At 42.2% G+C, this 17,346-nt stretch overlaps 1 protein-coding gene across 1 annotated transcript in view; it reads right to left on the bottom strand.

The window, feature by feature from the left end:
• The window catches only part of whrna (whirlin a), a 115,840-nt gene that overhangs the window by 29,627 nt on the left and 68,867 nt on the right, over positions 1–17,346 (bottom strand). Inside the window, exon 4 of the mRNA XM_034547072.1 lies at positions 942–1,150. Within this exon, the coding sequence (XP_034402963.1) occupies positions 942–1,150 (209 nt within the window). The remainder of the gene's footprint in view (positions 1–941; positions 1,151–17,346) is intronic.

The raw sequence follows: 17,346 nt of genomic DNA, 5'->3' as shown, positions 1-17,346 counted from the left end.
TTATCTCTTTGTTTTTTACTGCTGCACTGCTCAAGTGCCAAGCTTCGTTCTTGTGCCAGTTTTCATCACTGAAAGCAGCACAGTTTAGAATAAAGGATAACATCTCCGTCAGCCTTCAGTGAGCCTGCTGGTCCAACAAGTTACATTAGATTAACCCACAGACGATGTCAAATACATTGTGTTAGTAAGGTTCTTACTTCTTCACTTGTTGGTAACTCCCACAGCATTTGAACGTCTCTGTCTTCATTGCAAAAAGGCGAGTCTTGTCAAACTTCCTCATATGATGACATGTAATGCACTCTACTACCCATTATTATAAATTGTGCCATTGTAGAAGCTATTAAAGGCAGAAGAGGATAATGTGCTGCACTTAATGCAGAAAGACATCTACTTACACTTTGTTGTTATTGTTAGGCATCTCCCCACGCTTTACGCCTTTATGCTAAGCTAAGCTAATCACCTCCTGGTTGCATTTTCATATTTGGAGAACAGACATGAGAGCGGTATAAATCTACTCAACCGAGTTTTTAAATATGCATTCTTTCCAAATAAGTCAAACTATTTCTTAAATCTTAATTTGAGTTTCAATAGATTTATATATTTTTCTTTAAATCACCTACATTAAGTTCATTAAGATTTTGATTATAATCGCCACTCTTGATTGTGTTTCTGTTAATTACTTTTTATTCATTTGGTTTCATGTGCTGTCCGTGTATAGCAGATTTCAAAAGGACAGTCGCTTGTTTATAATAATTAACAGGCGAATGATATTTTTTATTTTTGTAACCAGTAACATGTAAATATACATTGTTGTCGATACTTCAATAGTCAATGAGCAGTAAACACATTATCAATAGCAAGGCAGAGCAACAATACTTTATGAGTGGGTTTCCGTGAGTGGGTTTGGACCAGATGTTTTCTTGGGCCCAATCAGAACTCACCCTGCCACGCTGCTGTCGGCGGAGCACCCTCCGATCTGCGAGCTGGCGATCCACTTGGTCTCGCCCACCACCGTCCTGGCGTGCGGCAGGCGGCCCACGTCTTTCACCGTCATCATCAGGTGCTGCGACGACTTCAGGACCCTGACGGCTTCGTCGTGCGGGATGCTCAGAAAGCTGCGTCCGTTCACCTCCAGGATCTGGTCGCCGACCTGCGCGGAGGGGAGCAAACACAGAGGCAGGGCGGGGGGGACTGAGCACGGTGGTAAGGGCGGACCAGGCAGAGACTGCCGCATGCACAGGCACATAGGTCAAAGGTCAAAAGGTCAGAGACAGAGGTGGTGGAGGCGAATACAAACTTTTAATGGATCAAAAGGAGATAAGCAGGTTTCTTGTCAAAAGTTACGGCGGCAGGACAGAACAACCAAAATAGTTAGGCCACACAAGGAATAAAGTATTCTCTGCTCGCTGACAGGTTCAAGATCAGGACTGTTGGATATGTAATGGACAAGGCTTTCATACGTAATTTCACATTCTATCTCAGTGGTGAGCCTGGGAGCAGCGGCAGAAGGAGGATAATGATGTCCATACGAAACACCACCTTGGACTGTACCTCCTATAATGAGCTGGTGTCTTGCCGCTTTCACCTGGACTCCTCTGAGAAGTATCAGGGACCCTCGTGTGCTGAATGAGGCGGAGGCACCAGCTCAACCTCAAACTGCGTGTTTCACACGTACTTGATCTGTATGTCATCCTCCCCTGGCTTTCTCTCACTCATCAGTCGTGATTCTGATTATGCTGTGGACATATTCTCTTGGATAGAGGTGTGTCTGTCTGAGAACAATGGATAACTTTCTGTTTCTCCCCTCAAATGTTTTCAGAAACAAGTGAGAGCCTCGGCTCTGATTGGTTGTTTTCCTTCGCCCCGCCCCCCCTCCTCTCTACCTCCTTCTGTTTCATGGATTGGAGTTCCATTCATACATTGTCATGTTCATGTAATGTGTTTATGTAACTTTGTAATGCTGTTCATCTGTACACATGACATCTATTGCTTCTGTCCATCCGGGGAAAGGGATCCTCCTCTGTTGCTCTCCTGAAGGTTTCTTCCCTTTTTTCCCTGTGAAAGGTTATTTTTGGGGAGTTTTTCCTGATCCGATGTGAGGTCCTGGGACAGGGATGTCGTATGTGTACAGATTGTAAAGCGCTCTGAGGCAAATTTGTAATTTGTGATATTGGGCTATACAAAATAAACTGAATTGAATTGAAATTGAATTTCCTTTTTTCCCTGTGAAAGGTTATTTTTGGGGAGTTTTTCCTGATCCGATGTGAGGTCAAAGGTCAGGGATGTCGTATGTGTACAGATTGTAAAGCCCTCTGAGGCAAATTTGTAATTTTTGATATTTGGCCATACAAAATAAACTGCATTGAATTGAACTTGGCTCTGTTCAGCCAACAGAACCTCACAATCACTTCAATGTTCTCTGAGAGCAGCAGCCAACGCAAACTCGAGATTAAAGACGTTCAGAATCCCGTACGTTTTTAGTTTTCCAACAACCCGAAGTGACCCAACACCACATCGGTCGTTGCTGCAGCGCTGCAGCGCATCTGAGGCGGCTGAGGACGTTCTCCACATGAACAGCTGCCACAACGCCACAATTTACCATAACGCGTCGGGCCGTTTGACTGCACATGCAAAGGGACACATCATCAAAAAACTTTATTTACAGATGCAATCAATCTGATCTAATTCAAGCAGCACCGCTGCAGTGCGAACACACCCTGCTGCAAACACTTCATATCGTGCTGTCTGGCTGAGCCGACGCCTCGGGGACGGGCGACAGCTTACAAGCTGTTTGTTCCAGCTGTTTGCATGACAAAAAGGCATGAAAACGAGTCAATAAGCTGCTTCTTATGGACGTTATACAGTGTTTGACAACACTAGAGCTCGCTTTATTGTGAGCGCAGCCCGGTTTGTTTCAGGTTCAATTGGATTCGACACAGCTTGAAACGTGCATGCACAAAAGAAGCAGACACTTCTTCCCGTTCGTATCAGGCCAAGTCGACTCATTTGGTTCCAAATAAGTCCACTTTTCCTGCACTACTGTGTCAGACATGCAGTTTGTTGAAGCACCAGTTAATCAAGTCCCATTATTTGCACCTGTTGTATTCGGCAAATGATGGGAACTTTGATTCTGACTCTAATAACACGCTGATTAAGTTTTATGACCCTGCGAGGCTCATTGGGAACCACACTGTTAATTACAGAGGAACGAGTTAGAGAATGCCGATATACTGCCAAGGTGTTTCGAAGAATGTCTTTATTATTGCAATGGCTCGGGACAGATCGATCAAGGATTTGGAAAATTAACCCCCATCACTCACTGGTGTTTTAACACAAACGTCTAAAAACCACATCACGGACATCTTTTCCTCTCCCTTCAGTCTCTCCTCTCATCATTCTGCTCTTGCACGCTCTCCTCCTCTTCCTCATTATACTTCTATTTGAAGGTAGATGGGCCCTGTCCTGAGTCACAAGCAGTTCATTTTTTGCGATTAACCTCTCTGTCACATCAGAGAGGTTAATCTCGGATCAGTGCTGCGTGTGCAGCATAGACTGGACATAATAAGTAGATATATTCACCATGATGTCACCCATTGGTTTTTGGACTACAGTTTTGAAGCCTTGAGTTTTGGCATTTCGGCCGTCGCCATCTTGGATTCTTTTTTTTTCAGGTAACCTAAATGTCACTGTTAATTTTGATGACATGTCAAGAACTGAAAACACTGTAAAAGGGTTAAAGTCAGAAGACAGAAACACGGGCAACTCGCGGAACGGACAACGCCGTGGTAGCCACCTGTCAATCACAAGGTAGCCACGCCGTAAAGCATACCCTGCTTTATGCTCTATTTTACCCTAAATGGGACCATAATTTACAAAAGGAAGATCATACTGTATCAGAGATGCTCACTAGTCATTTTCTTTGAGTCCAAGTCAAATCTCAATTCTCTTGTGGTTGAAATGAGTTTTTTGCAGGCTACATCAATATTGATAACATTATTAGGCGTGAAATAGTCACAGTAATCTCTCCAACCATATCATATAAAGACACTGGGTATCCATTCAGTTTATAATCTCCTGTAAATCAACACATCCATCTCGCCTCTCAAACCCAGTGTAATGTAATCCAACAACTAAACCTGTAACCCGCCTTCTTTCTATCCTTCTTTCTTGGTTTAATGTATGCTGGCAGATGGCGGCAGCGTAACGTGGATAATCAAGTTACCCGACCAATTTTACGAGAACAAGTGTGGCAAGCAAACAAACACTCTTTTTGAAAATATGAAGCAAATGCCCCTCTAATCCAGTTTGTGACATGGCATTGTACCAATGTGAAGTCCACTTGGTCACACTACAGTGCTGCAGTTTGTTGAAGCACCAGTTAATCAAGTACTATTATTTGCATCTGTTGTATTCTGCAAAATGATGGCAATTTTGATTCTGACTCTAATAACTCGCTGCTTAAGTTTTATGACCCCGCGAGGCTCATTGGAAACCACACTGTTAATTACCGAGGAACGAGTTTGAGTGTTAATATACTGCATCCAGAGGAGATGCCCCCTGAAGGCCGTTAATAAGAAGTTAAAAGCACTTCGCTTTTCAGACCAAGAGGTTGCTGCTACGTGAGCCGAGGAATGCCAAAAAGCCTTTAACTCTTATCTTCTAATCATAGACCCTCTACGTCCACAGTGAGTCCAGCTGCAGCTGTGAACATACACCTGCATGTGACTGAGGATTATAATCAGTTCAAGTGGTCCTTTGTGCCAAGTGTGAAGAAATTCCCTCAAGGCATTCCTGAGATATCGCATTCATGAGAAGTTTACGGACAGACAGACAACCGGAAACTGTCGCTGGCGCAGAGGCCTAAGAAATCATGGATCGCAAGTTCGTTGATTTAAAGTCATTTGCAGTGGACTGACGTTGCCTGAGACTGCACGTTTCCTTTTACGCAGCACTGTCACAATGTCGGTCAAAAGCGGTAACAAATCTACAGTCTTAACTAATTTCAGACAGATGTTTGAGTAGCATCCACATCCATTCACTAAAGGCTACTTTCATTAATCAGAATGAGCGAGAGCAGATCAGCCATCTGCTCCGTAGAGCCAGTGAACCTGAATTCCTTTGCACTAAGCCGCCGCAGCAATGGCAGCATCGCATTAATCAGATGGCAGATAAGTATATGGCCTCTGCAACGTAATCTGCAATAACAGCACTAATAAACTAACAAACTGGCAGTAGAAAGATTGAACCAAAAGACAACACAACCACTTATAATCACTCTCTCTCTCTCTCTCCCCCCCCCCCCCGTGCTGCCTTACAACTAACCCTTAAAAGAAGAAGATTCTCTCCATTTTTAGACAGATTTGAATGCAAATTAAAGTGCACTACTTGGCATGTGGTAAGTGATGAATTATATCCCCTGTCCTCTTCTGCTCACACTAATTGCCCCCCCCCCCCCCAGAAAATGGATATATATATATATATATTCTGGCTCCTTACTCAGCTCTTTTTTGTTCCCGCTATTAAAAGATGACTTTGTGATCTCCTGCTGGTAAATGAGCACATCTTTGTGTTGTGGCAAACTCCATCCCTCAGATGGATGTGTGAGGTACGTTAAAGTTTTATAATATCTACTGAAACATAAGAGAAGCTCCCACTTCATGTATTTAATCATCGATTCAGGAATCATCGATTCAGTATTGCATGAATCCCAGTGTGTCTTTTGACGGGAGAGTTGCGGACCCCGATACGTTTTTGAGACACTGCTCCATCCAATGATGGATGACAGAAGAGGCGAGCAGACAGATTATTGCCTTCCCTTTGACTCATCCTCGAGTGTTCGATCAGGACTATTGTCAAAGATTCATCTGACATTATCAGTGCCGTGTGATGAACAGTGTGGGTTAGACGGCTCAGGGCTGAACGGTGGCGGACACACAGAGGGGCGATAGAGGGATGAAGTGGCCGGAAGCTACATTAGGAAGAGTGAAGCCGTTTTGATCTCGTCCTTTGGCACCTCGTTCACTCAAATGCTTCCTAGTCTCTAGCCAGCTCTCTCTCAGGTCTCTGTATGTGTGTGTGTGTGTGTGTGTGTGTTTTGGACTGTGATGCAATTGTTCTAATGTTGCCTCTTTACACTAGCAGTCAAAAAAGCAGTCAATATGTGGTTGAACTGTAGACTTTCAGCTTTTTCCAATGGATATAACAAAAATACCACATTAACCGTTTAAGAGTTACAGCCATTTTTACACAGCTCATTGGATTGAAGGCCAGGTGTGGCATTTTCCCTCGTTATTCCATGACAAATTAAGCAGATTAAAGGAGTCTGGATTTGATTCTAAATGTTAAATTAGCATTTGGTAGCTGGTACTTGGAACACACAGCCCACTCGGGACCCAAGAGGTGTCATTGCAAGTGAAGGAGGCCATTATTAGGCTGAACAAACTACGCAAACCTGTCAGGCAGAAGCAGAAACATTAGGATTGGCCAAATCAACAGTTTGGTACATTCTTAAAAAGAAGGAATGTACTGGCAAGCTCACCAACACCAAAAGGCCTGGAAGACCACGGGATATATCTAAAGAAAAACCCTTTCATAACATCGCCTGAAGACATGAATACTCTGGAGGAAGAAGGCGAGACATTGTCAAAGTCTACAATGAAGAGACGCCTTCATGAATCCAAACACAGAGGGTTTAAACCAGTGGGAACACTGAAGAACAGGAAGGCCAGATTAAACTTGAAAAAGCCTGACCCGTTTTGGAACGTGTACCAGAATGATGGGAAGAGAAAAGTGGAGAAGGAAAGAAACATCCACCTCACCTGGTCAACATGGCGGAGGCAGTGCTGTGGCATGGGCTTGTATGGCTGCCAATGGAACTGGGTCACTGGTGTTCATTGAGGATGTCAGAGCTGATAGAAGTAGCAGGATGCGCTTTGAGGTGTTCAGGGCTTTACTGTCTACTCACATTCAGCCAAATGCTGCAAAGAAAACCGATTGGACGGCGCGTCTCAGTACAGATGGATAATGACTCAGATCATACTGTGAAAACCGCCCAAGGGCTTATCAGGGCAAAGAAATGGAATATTCTTCAATGGACAAGTCAAGTCACCTGATCTCAACCCAAGTGAGCATGCTTTTAGTTTACTTCAGATAAAAGTGAAGGCAGAAAGACCCACAAACAAGCAGCACCTGAAGGAGGCTGCAGTAAAGGCCTGGAAAAGTATCTCGAGGGAGGAAACTCAGCGTCTGGTGATGACTATGGGTGGAAGACGTCAGGCAATCATTGGCTGCGAAGTATTTTCCTCCAAATAAAAAAAATGATCCTTATATTCACAACTATGTTAGTTTGTCCAATTACCGAGACTAAAAATGGCCGTAATTCTTAAACGGTTATTTAAGTACTTTTTTTGTATCCATTGATTTAAAGCTGAAAGTCTACACCTCAACCAGACATAGACTGCTTCCTTGTCGCGTAAAGAGGTAAAGTTTTAATTAGTATGGCATATCCAGATCTGGTTGAAATGACCTGTTCATAATCAGAATATCTTTCAGATGTATCTTGAGTGACAGCAGGCAGGACTAAATGCATCATATTTTGATTTCTCACTTGTCTCTCAATTCTTCGTATTGGCAGTTGTAGTCTCTCTTTTCTGTATTTTTTTTAATTTTCTATCCTTGAAGTCCTATCTCCTAAAAAAAAAAAAAAAGGGAGAACAAAAATCACGGCAGTGCAGTATTAAACATCCTAGTAATTAAAATCAACGAGCTTAAAGTAGTTTCTAATTAATGTTGAACAGTTAGCAAGTAGAGAGGTAACAGTCTGCCTTTCTTTCACAGGTGGTGGTTAAATGGTTCTGCTGGGAATCAAAGCATTCCCAGCTATGGTTTGAGTTTAATTTATCTTGAATGTAGCCCTAAAGCAAGGCCCTAAAGCACTAGGCAGCCTTGTCATTTCAACTGACATGTGTCTATTCTTTGCCAAGTAAAAGTTGACTGATCCAGGGGGGTTTTAAGCAAAAGTCTTTTAAGTCTTTCAACCAACACAGTAAACCTGCTTTCTGGTGCAGCCTGTGAAGTCTGCTTGTTAGATAGAAGCAACAGTCTATCTGTGTGGAGGCAGTCCCAGGGAGGGACACTGCGACCACCGCCTGTGCTGATTCATACAGCAAAGCCAAACAAGAGACCATTGCACGCATTAGGATGGAATTGCTCAAAGATGTCTGGACTAAATTGAGCTGAAAGGTGAATGTTGTCTTAAAAGTTTAAAATGAAGCAACTCCCTTCATTAAATTGCCCTTTTGCCTTTTTGCTATGAACAGTGGTTATATATAACAGATATCTGTAAATAAAAGAACCTGTCATTTTTTTAATGTAATGGCATGTTGGACCACTGCAGCTGTGTCTTTGGTGTTTTCTAAACACGTGAGGGTCGGGCACATTGTGTGCATGACATGAAAATAAAGAAATCAATCAAGTCACCCAATCAGTGCAGGATGACCCCGGGGAATGTGTTTTATTACAAAAGAGATTGAATGCTTCTTCATCGCCGTCGAGGACGTCCGCTCACGCGATACTAAACACAGCGTGAACATGTCTCTCTAAGACCAATGTGTGATTACATCTCAATCTGCCTTTAGAGCTGCTGAATAATCCAAGACATGTTTCTTTCTGGAACAAACAAGAGCCTGCGTCTCGGAGCTCAGCCTCTCGTACCTCGGCGGTCCTCCATTGGCAGAAGGAGGAGAGCAGCGGAGACAATAGACATCGACTGTGTCAGTCCTCTTCTACCTGTGTCTTCTTAAGGCTCCTCTTAAGGAGTTTGACTTGATGAGCCGGAGCCTCTTCCAAAATGAAAAGGGACGACGGGCACATGGTGTGAGCCAAAGTTCGGACAACACATTATGCTCAGTTTGAGGCCTTCACTGGAAATGATTCAACTTTAATTAGCTCCATTACCTTTCAACTAGGTTGTTTATTGATTTATTTCATTACGTTGGCAGTCTACAGTACCATTCATTATACATGATTCTGTTTTCCTGTTTAATTTCCTTGTCCCTCGTCTTCCCTTCTAACGCCTTCTGTCCTCCCTCGTCTTCCTCTCTATACCTCACCTTCTATATCTTCCTCACACTCGCTCCTTCCCCAACCTCCCCTCCACCATCAGCCACATGAACGAGGGATCGCTCTTTAACCCTAAAACCCTGATCATGCTGCATTTTGTGTAATAACTGACACTCCGGAAATCAGATATTAGTAGATAGTGTAGTCCTCTGTTTTCTTCAATTTTTTACTTCATAGAGTCACAAAAGTCTCGTAAATATTCACATTTTGCTCATGTACACTGAAAGGATTATTAAAAAAACTCAAAGTTACTCATAGCCATGCTTTAAAAACTAACAATCAATATGAGGTATTACATTATCATAAACTCGGGTGACCTTAAAATTCAACTCACAATTTTTCCTCAATCTGCAAATTGGGGGAGGAGCCACATGAATAATCCTTAAATTAGCTGGTTAAACATCTTAATAATTAAAGTAAAGGAGGACTGATGATCTTTTAAAGCAGTGGTGGTCAACCTGCGGGTCCCACCAACCGCCAAAGAAGGCCGCAAGGTCATTTCTGCGGGTCGGCAAATAGTTGTGGAGAAAAAAAAGGATTCTCTTTTTTATCAATATATAAACATAAAGCGAAAAGCAAGTCTTTGGAAAAACTCTGACAGCAGTGCAGCGAAAGGCGCTGAGTGAAATCTGAGTGCCCGAGCCTGACTGACTGATCCTGCCTGAGCATACTAATGAGCCAGCGCACATCCAGACCGCATCAGATAATCCCTCCACCGAACACTGATGCCTTAAACTGCACCACGGAGGCCCGGAGCACAGAGCACAGATCAGCGCGGCGAAGTCGGCCTCAAGACTCCGTGTGTTCTGGAGTTTGAACAAAGAGCACATGCTGGCAGGAGGACCTATAAGGCACGAGTCTGTTGAGCTTCTTTTAAAGCAGAACACACACTCACAGTTGTTTTGGATAACCTCTGCTCTGAAACATCACATGTTTTGTGTAACCAACAGTCCCAAAGATATTGGACTTACAATGATGTATAACGACGAGCAGAAAACCCTCTCACATTCTCAGAAGCTGGAAAACAAACAGTTCTACTTGATGAATGACTGTGAATGAACCTTTTAATATTGAATGAGTTATTTTACCTTGTGAGCCACAGCATATCTCCATGTTGGCTGCTCTAGGTTTCTGCTCCTAGAGATTCAAACGTTTAAAGACAGGCGTGTGCCAGGCGGGCTTCTTATTGGTGTGGGTTCGCCGTGTGTGTACACTCTGATGAAGGCACGTGTGCTGATATGAATGGGTGTATTTCTGGCCTCGGTTCATGGTTGATCGGTGAGTCCACCGCTCTGGTTCACGCTGAAATTCCTCAACCTTAATTACTGGATGGATTGACACTTTGACACAACATGAGGTTGACATCTGTGGTTCATATGGAAATATCTTGACACCTAATGAAAGGTTTACTACCAGCGTTGCTACGTAACTTTAATGTCCCCAAGAGGATCAATTATTATGGCGTTGGAGATCCTTTTCCATGAGGTTAAATTTAAAATATCACAGCATCTTTCGGATGGACTGCCAAAACTGTGGTTTACGACAAAATACCGGCCTCAGCCTCAGTTGTACTTTGTGTTTAATGCCAGTAATGTGTTAGCACGCTAAAATGCTAAACCGAGGTGGTGAACATGGTAAACATTAGCATGTGGCTCAAAGCCCCACTGTGCCTGGATACGACCACAGAGAGCCTCCTGCATGGCTGTAGAGTCGTGATTTATTAAAGGATTCTTTTTAATTCTTTCATTCCCACGAGTGTCGTCAATGACATTTTTTGATGCAAGACCATGTGTAATGTAAAAAATGTACTCATTAAAACTCTGATTATCAGAATAGTCGATAAATGACTTTTCTGCGGATCAGCTAATTTACTAACCAAATAATCATTTCAGGAAGGCCAATGTTATTATTAAAAGGAAATAAGAAAAGGAAAGCAGCTTTGATAAATCCTGATACTTTTTAAAGACTTGCAGACACCAAGCTATACCACCTCTAGTTCATGTATCCCTGCATGAATTGTTCATGGAGACTTGTCGGGCTGTCCGAAATAAGCACAAGGCCTTAGAGAGAAATACTTTTCCTCACTGCAAATTCTGACAGACAATCCTGTGGTTTGACATTCAAATAGTGAGAGGAAGTCTTGCCCTTCTGCTCTCACAGCTCAGGTTCAACTCCCAACATGTTCCCAAAAGCTCATGACTGGGAATGAAGTCTGGTTTTTAGCTAATTTGGATTTCATAAGCATGACTAAAACATTACAGGACCATCTAACAACTTCTTAATGAGGGTTTTAGTAGTTTAGAGCTCAACTAATAAGATCACAGACGAGTATGCTGATTAGCTACTTTGACTTGTAATCCTGTTAAACCCTTCAATGGCTTTATTTCTTTGATCATTCAAAGCTGTGGCAAAGACAGTCGGAATATCATTTTTAATGCACGTTGCTTTCTTTTTTACTGGCTACTGAAACATGTTCACCGTTGGTAAAAAGAAAGAAAGAAAGAAAAACATCCCCAAGATTTATGAAGATTAAAAACAGCTTACAGAATCATTTTTCACCGGAGATCATTTTTGATTTATTCGCTTGGAAAAGCGAAACATGTGTACAAACGGAACGAAGGGGACGCGGCATCAGTAGAATAGATTATAAGAAAATGAATGTGTATCTACTCATTTTAGAGTCCATCATAACACATGAGCTGCTTTTTGACAGGGCCTGAGGGCTCAAGATGATTTACTGAACCAAATAGACTGTTACCTGTTAATCTCAATTTATATTCTCCGTTCACTCCATGTTGCTCTATATAGCAGTTTTAACACAAAGGTCTGTCGCGATCTGCTCGGTTCAGTCACACTCGCTGCTCCGTTGTGACGAACCACAGGGGAACATTTCACGGCTTCCATCTGTGGGAGCGAGTCCCAACACGGTGGAGTGACAGCAACCACACGAGCTGTCTGGAAACATCTGCTGAGGTTAACTCAGGCGGTGACAATCAATTATCTAAATCAGCTACAAGTGATGAAATCACTCCACACGGATGCTTGCACTCAACCCTAGGCACACTTTATGGAGTTTGGGACCTATGTGTGAACTACATTTTCCCACAAAGAGTCATACGCAGCGATTTACTTCCGTAAAGCATTTGCCTTGATGGGGTGTAGAGACGGCAAGCTTTCTTTTACCGTTAAATCAATTAACTCTCTTGGCCATCGGTATTTAATTGTATTATATTTGCTCCAACATTGGGTTATGACCCTCCCAAACGTGTCCACTTGACAATTAAATAAATACAAATGAAATGTATTTTGAAGGTGTGTGAGGCAGAAATGAGAAATCACCTTAACTGGCCGGGTTGTGTTTTGATTGCATTGGAATACTCGAGTGCGTAGTTTAAGTAAATGCTTCCTGCGAGGTGAACATAAAAACGTGTCGCCACAGTGCCCTGTCCAACAATAACGGAGGAAGGATGTGGACAGAAGTAAGTGTTTGTTCCATCTGTGTTATTGTGAGATGTGTGCGTGCGTCTGCGTATATATTGCGGTTCAGTTGGCAAACACAACCATCCGAGCACAGTTACCGGCAGTCGCTTCCACTGAAAATTGGCAGTTTGCATTTATAGAGTGCAACTCCTCAAAATCCACAGGGCCTTTTCCATTTGTCTCTGTTCAACTTATTATGACGGAGCAGTTGCTGTGACTTTGTAGTCTGTGCTAACAGATATGATACAATTACTAGCGTTTGGCTCAGTAGGGCGATTGATAATGTGGAGAGAGGCCTGCAGGAGCACACAGGCAAACAGATGGGCTGTATACATGCTCGCTCTCTTAGCCCGACTCCTAATGTGATAGAACATCCGCGTGTGTATTTAAATCACTCAGGAGGTGTGTGTGTGTGTGTGTGTGCGTGTGTGTGTTGAGAGAATATCAAGGGACCCAATGTCTTAAAGAGGACCCATATATGCATCAACATAACAATACAACTTTTATATGTGTCGATGTTTGTCATTTTTTTCTAAGTGCACAACCCTCCTCCCTATGACTGGTAGTTATTAACTCGGTGTCTCTTCGAGTGTCTGCTGCTAACTTTTAGAACATTCTGAATGGATGCCCCCCCTCCCCCCCCCCAAGTCAAAGGAGATATACAGTATCATGCTGATTTTGAAGTTCATAGTTATATGTTCACATGTCCACATGATTTAACACAGTGTGTGAAGGTTTAACCTGAAAGATAAATGACGTATTCATTCTTTTGATGTTCTTGCTTCTATTTTTCTTACTTTTCGTTCAGTTTTTGTTTGCTTCGTTCGCCAATAATACAAAAACACTTTGAATATAATGAAATCAAATCCCACTGCAGAGAAGGTTGCTCGCTGGGTTGAACATACTTTTTGATCAGTGCAACAATTAAGAACAAAACCAAAACAAATCTGGATGAAAAGCTTTAAAAAAAAAAGTCAATACCGAGAAAAAAGGGGAGAGAGAGAAACACAAGCAGAGAGTGAGCGAACCGGCAGGGTTGTTATGTGGAGGGCAGCAGCTGTTATTTAGAGATTTAGGGAAATGCAAAAAGCCCAGGTGACGGTCAACAGGCCCCACTTTGATCAACAGGCGTCTGGGAAGCAATCACACTTTTCAGTTGTCTGTGTGATCCACAGTTGGTGCATTTGTGTCAGACTCATGTTTATTAACGGAAACAGGGAACTGCCTTCTCTTTTCTTCCAGCACAGCGGGGCTCTCCAACTGGCGAGAGCGCAGTCCCGCATCTATAATAAGTAGAAATAAATGGCTTGCTTTGCCTTTAAAGTGCTTTCCGGCTGTGCAGCCAGAAATAGTGGCGCCCATTTCCACTTCACAGAGCAGACTCGTGGAAGCAGGGTTTCTATTGTTATTGTACCTGCAGCCCGGATCTACTTCCGCGCCACTGAAACTGTCCACAAGCGAGTGATAGTTCAGACGCTGTTGGTTTCTCAAGGATACAAACACCAGGACCTCGCGAGCTGAGCTGATCACTGTTGCGCTGTTTTACATGATTTTTTTAGCTAATGTCAGCTGGAAGCTAACAGTTGTCCTTGGAGTGCAAACAGCCGAGGTTTGGTTCTCATGCTGTTTTCTGTATTATTGATTCTTTATTCTTTACCAAGCTGCAAGGTTACTGCCACATACATATATACGTGGCATATATATGTGGCAGTAACCTTGCAGCTTGGTAAAGAATAAAGAATATATATATATAGCTATGAAAGCTAACAGAGTGTGGATGTCATTACGTGCTTTTCTCTATTTTCCTGTGGGATGATTATCCAACACTCATGTACATAATACACACGTATTGGCACATGTTCTCTTCTTTGAGCTCGCCTCTTCTTTTGTACATAACATATAACTAATAAAGTGACCATAAGTGCAATGTTTACCCGTACTTTTGTGAACCCTCAATTAAACTGACATTAAAACGATCACTCGTGGTGTAAATCCCTAAAACTCCCCTCAGGTTTAAACACCGTCTGCCTATTTTAACACTGATGACGATGTTTATTCTCCTGGATTTTAATATTTATGTCTCCGCTGTTAAATCATGTTTTGATGTTTCCTTCAACAGAAGCAGCAGAGTTGAGAATATTTCCCCTCAAGGGACAATAAATCCCGTCTCCTCTTCTACATCGGCTGCGTTACCGTAACCTACGGTGTCCTCATCCGCAGCTATTTCACGTGTGATTTTCAGTAAATCCTGTTATGAGATTATTTTTTTCTCCCTTTTCAATAAAACGCCAATGACACATTTGGACTTTTTGTTTCCTCTTGCACTTAATTTGCTGTATTTGCAAATGATGCAGGTAATCCCTTTATCAGCTGCCACATTGCGGCTCACACACGCTGTGTCATTATTCTGCCATCATGAGATGTGGAATATGCGAAGGTCACTTAAACCGACCATCGATAAAGTAAACTGACACCGCGATCTGCCTGTGGTGGCGTCGTGTGCCACCGTTATCGGAGATTGCAGTAAGAACATTGTGGAATGGGGTAGGAGGAGCAAGTATTCATGAATCACACTAGAATGACAGCGAGAAGCGAGAGCAGCTCTGAGGAACTGCTTTCCTTTCTCCGTGCGGGAAGAGATGAAACACGTTTACTCAACACCCGAAAGTCAGTTACCACATCGCCGCTGTTAGTACATCGCCTTCCATACCGGTTATCAAAGAGGACATGAGAGCATAGATCGTGTCATTTCATCTGTTTGACTGTGGGACAACAAACAACTATTTGTATTTCTAGTTTACACTTCAGTAACGCTCTTCTTCTTCTTCTTCGTTCATCCTTCTTCTTCTTCTTCTTCGTTCATCCTTCTTTGTTCATCCTTCTTCGTTCATCCTTCTTTGTTCATCCTTCTTTGTTCATCCTTCTTCGTTCATCCTTCTTCTTCTTCTTCGTTCATCCTTCTTCGTTCATTCTTCTTCGTTCATCCATCGTCTTCTTCTTCTTTGTTCATCCTTCTTCGTTCATCCTTCTTCTTCTTCTTCGTTCATCCTTCTTCGTTCATTCTTCTTCGTTCATCCATCGTCTTCTTCTTCTTCGTTCATCCTTCTTCGTTCATCCTTCTTCTTCTTCTTCTTCGTTCATCCTTCTTCGTTCATCCTTCTTTGTTCATCCTTCTTCGTTCATCCTTCTTCGTTCATCCTTCTTCGTTCATCCTTCTTTGTTCATCCTTCTTCGTTCATCCTTCTTCGTTCATCCTTCTTTGTTCATCCTTCTTCGTTCATCCTTCTTCGTTCATCCTTCTTTGTTCATCCTTCTTCGTTCATCCTTCTTCGTTCATCCTTCTTTGTTCATCCTTCTTCGTTCATTCTTCTTCGTTCATCCTTCTTCTTCTTCTTCGTTCATCCTTCTTCTTCTTCTTCGTTCATCCTTCTTCTTCTTCTTCGTTCATCCTTCTTCTTCTTCTTCGTTCATCCTTCTTCTTCTTCTTTGTTCATCCTTCTTTGTTCATCCTTCTTCGTTCATTCTTCTTTGTTCATCCTTCTTCGTTCATCCTTCTTCTTCTTCTTCGTTCATCCTTCTTCTTCTTCTTCGTTCATCCTTCTTCTTCTTCTTCGTTCATCCTTCTTCGTTCATCCTTCTTCTTCTTCTTCGTTCATCCTTCTTCTTCTTCTTCGTTCATCCTTCTTCTTCTTCTTCGTTCATCCTTCTTCGTTCATTCTTCTTCGTTCATCCGTCGTCTTCTTCTTCTTCGTTCATCCTTCTTCGTTCATCCTTCTTTGTTCATTCTTCTTCGTTCATCCGTCGTCTTCTTCTTCTTCGTTCATCCTTCTTCGTTCATCCTTCTTTGTTCATTCTTCTTCGTTCATCCGTCGTCTTCTTCTTCGTTCATCCTTCTTCGTTCATTCTTCTTCATTCATCCGTCGTCTTCTTCTTCTTCATTCATTCTTCTTCTTCGTTCATTCTTCTTCGTTCATCCTTCTTCTTCGTTCAATCTTCTTCATTCATCCTTCTTCTTCTTCTTCGTTCATTGTTCTTCGTTCATCCTTCTTCTTCTTCTTCGTTCAATCTTCTTCATTCATCCTTCTTCTTCTTCTTCGTTCATTCTTCTTCGTTCATCCTTCTTCTTCGTTCATTCTTCTTCGTTCATCTTTCTTCGTTCATCTTTCTTCTTCTTCTTCGGTCATCCTTCTTCGTTCATTCTTCTTCGTTCATCCTTCTTCTTCGTTCATTCTTCTTCGTTCATCTTTCTTCTTCTTCTTCGGTCATCCTTCTTCGTTCATCCGCCTTCTTCTTCTTCCTTCCGTTCATCCTTTTAGTTGTAAAGAGAAATCAGGAATGCCAGAAGCACGAGTCCAAATGAATGACAACGTTGCTCCGTACCTGCTGGATGTGCAAATAAGCAACTGTTTGCCAACACCTTTATCATATCAACTTAACAGGTAATTAATTACATTACATGTCATTTAGCTGACACTTTTATCCAAAGAGACTTACAATAAGTGCATTAAACCATGAGTACAAACTCAGAACAACAAGAATCAAGCAAGTACAATTTCTTCAATAAAGTTAAACTACAAATTAATTAATGTTGTGTTGTCAACCCCACGGTGGACAAAAAAAAACAACCAGTTATTAAAATTTAAAGAGCATCGGAGAAATTGGTCAATCTGTCAGTAATAAAAACATTGTAAGTGACCAGATGAGAGGAACATTAAAGTGTAAATTACTTTCCAGTTAACTGAAGGA

This window comes from Cyclopterus lumpus, chromosome 12 (genome assembly GCF_009769545.1).
Source record: "Cyclopterus lumpus isolate fCycLum1 chromosome 12, fCycLum1.pri, whole genome shotgun sequence".
NCBI lineage: Eukaryota > Metazoa > Chordata > Actinopteri > Perciformes > Cyclopteridae > Cyclopterus > Cyclopterus lumpus.
This window is presented reverse-complemented; position numbering and strand designations above follow the sequence as displayed.